Source organism: Grammomys surdaster, unplaced genomic scaffold (genome assembly GCF_004785775.1).
Source record: "Grammomys surdaster isolate TR1022 unplaced genomic scaffold, NIH_TR_1.0 132742, whole genome shotgun sequence".
Lineage (NCBI taxonomy): Eukaryota > Metazoa > Chordata > Mammalia > Rodentia > Muridae > Grammomys > Grammomys surdaster.
Window position 1 is genome coordinate 1 of NW_021622151.1, and position 1,498 is coordinate 1,498.

General features: G+C 43.1%; 1 protein-coding gene across 1 annotated transcript; it reads right to left on the bottom strand.

The window, feature by feature from the left end:
- Window positions 1-9: 9 nt before the first annotated feature.
- Window positions 10-1,312, bottom strand: LOC114615685 (PRAME family member 25-like). Its single transcript, XM_028761347.1, has 2 exons — window positions 1,026-1,312; window positions 10-592 (listed from the first exon to the last, which is right to left on the bottom strand). Exons 1-2 carry the CDS (start codon window positions 1,310-1,312, stop codon window positions 10-12), a joined length of 870 nt encoding a protein of 289 aa, XP_028617180.1.
- Window positions 1,313-1,498: the final 186 nt, after the last annotated feature.

Below are 1,498 nucleotides of genomic sequence, written 5' to 3' on the forward strand. Positions count from 1 at the left end.
CATCCTTCCTTACCTGAACAACTCTTTCATGTTGTCATAGGAAAAGTAGGCACCATTCATGTAGAGATGCCGGAGATGGTTGAGTTTGGAGAATTGAGAAAGGAATTTGGCAGCACACTTCTTTGCATCTGTCATTGTATCTACGACACTAAATTCAAAGTCGATTTGATTTAGATCAAATTTGAGAAGATGTCTCATCTGTCCAAGGAAAGGTGCAAAGAAACATAGGAAGGACAGGACTTGCTTTGTGTGTACTTCCAATTCCTCAATATAGTTTGGCTGGAAAATGTTCAAGACCTCTATGATAATCTCTGGGGGCAAGTCAAAAATTGTCATCTTCAGACAGATTAGCTGGACAGAGTAGTCTTTGCTCTTTTGGGCCCACTGGAGCAAGCATTTTTGGTGTTTGTTCAGAGAGAAGAAGAGGCTCAGGTTAGTGACCACCTGTAAAGGCTGCCTCAGTGCAGGAATGCTCTCTGGAACTTGCTTTTTGCTCAAAATATCTGCTGAGCAGACTCCATCCTCTCTTCCAGCCCATATATCCCAGAAATCCTGATGCACATCTCTGAAGTCCAAAACTTGAAGTTTCCCCCTTCTGTGAGAAAAAAAGGTAAAGTTTCATAATGTAAAACAGGAACCAACATGGTGTCATCTTGAATCCTATTTGTCTAAGATCAGCTCTAACAAAGCCCTGAACACCAGGCAGGCAAGGACACTGCATGAGATGCATCTGGCAACATGCCCCACTTCCCCGCATTCAGTTGCTCTTGATTGTGTCTCTTCCATATATAGTGACTGTACAAAGCCAGGGAAGGGCTTATCCTACTATGGCTAGTTGTAGTCTGAGCTGTCCTCCACCTATGTCATTTAGATCAGTTTTCAACTTTAATTGTAGTTCCACAGACCACCAAATCAATGACACCATTAGCTTCTGTTCTGTTTGATCCCATTTTTCCTGCCCGCATATGTGTATTTCTTACCACTAACTCTATGATTCCCCTCTAGCCTACTTGGACATTGCTTACTTGAGAAGATTGTTCTCTGTCAGCAGTTTATCTATGCCAGCCAGCACAGCTTGCATCATCTCCACATTGTCAGGTTTCAGCAATGGTCCCACAGGGAGGTAGGGAAAGGGCCAGGCTACCACCATTCCTTTCAATATCTCTGTGTGTCTGCCATTGAAGGCCTCTTTGAAGAGGTGTGGGAAGAGCATATCAGGCAGGTTCTCCAGATCAGAGAAGTCTATGGCATCATTCTTCAGCAGCTGTTCCAGTGCAAGGTGTCTGAATGCGGGAGGGTTGTAGGTACTCATCCTGATAGATATTCAGTAAAAAGAACCTGTGGAAGCATTTAGGAGACATAATTTCAGGTTAAGTTTTGCCAACCTCTATTTCTCACACATTTCAGGAACCAGAAGTTCAGATCTCATGCTCTGGCAATATTGGATAACTCAGTCTGCTTTATTATCTAATCTTGTCATCCCAAAGCCAAACATTCA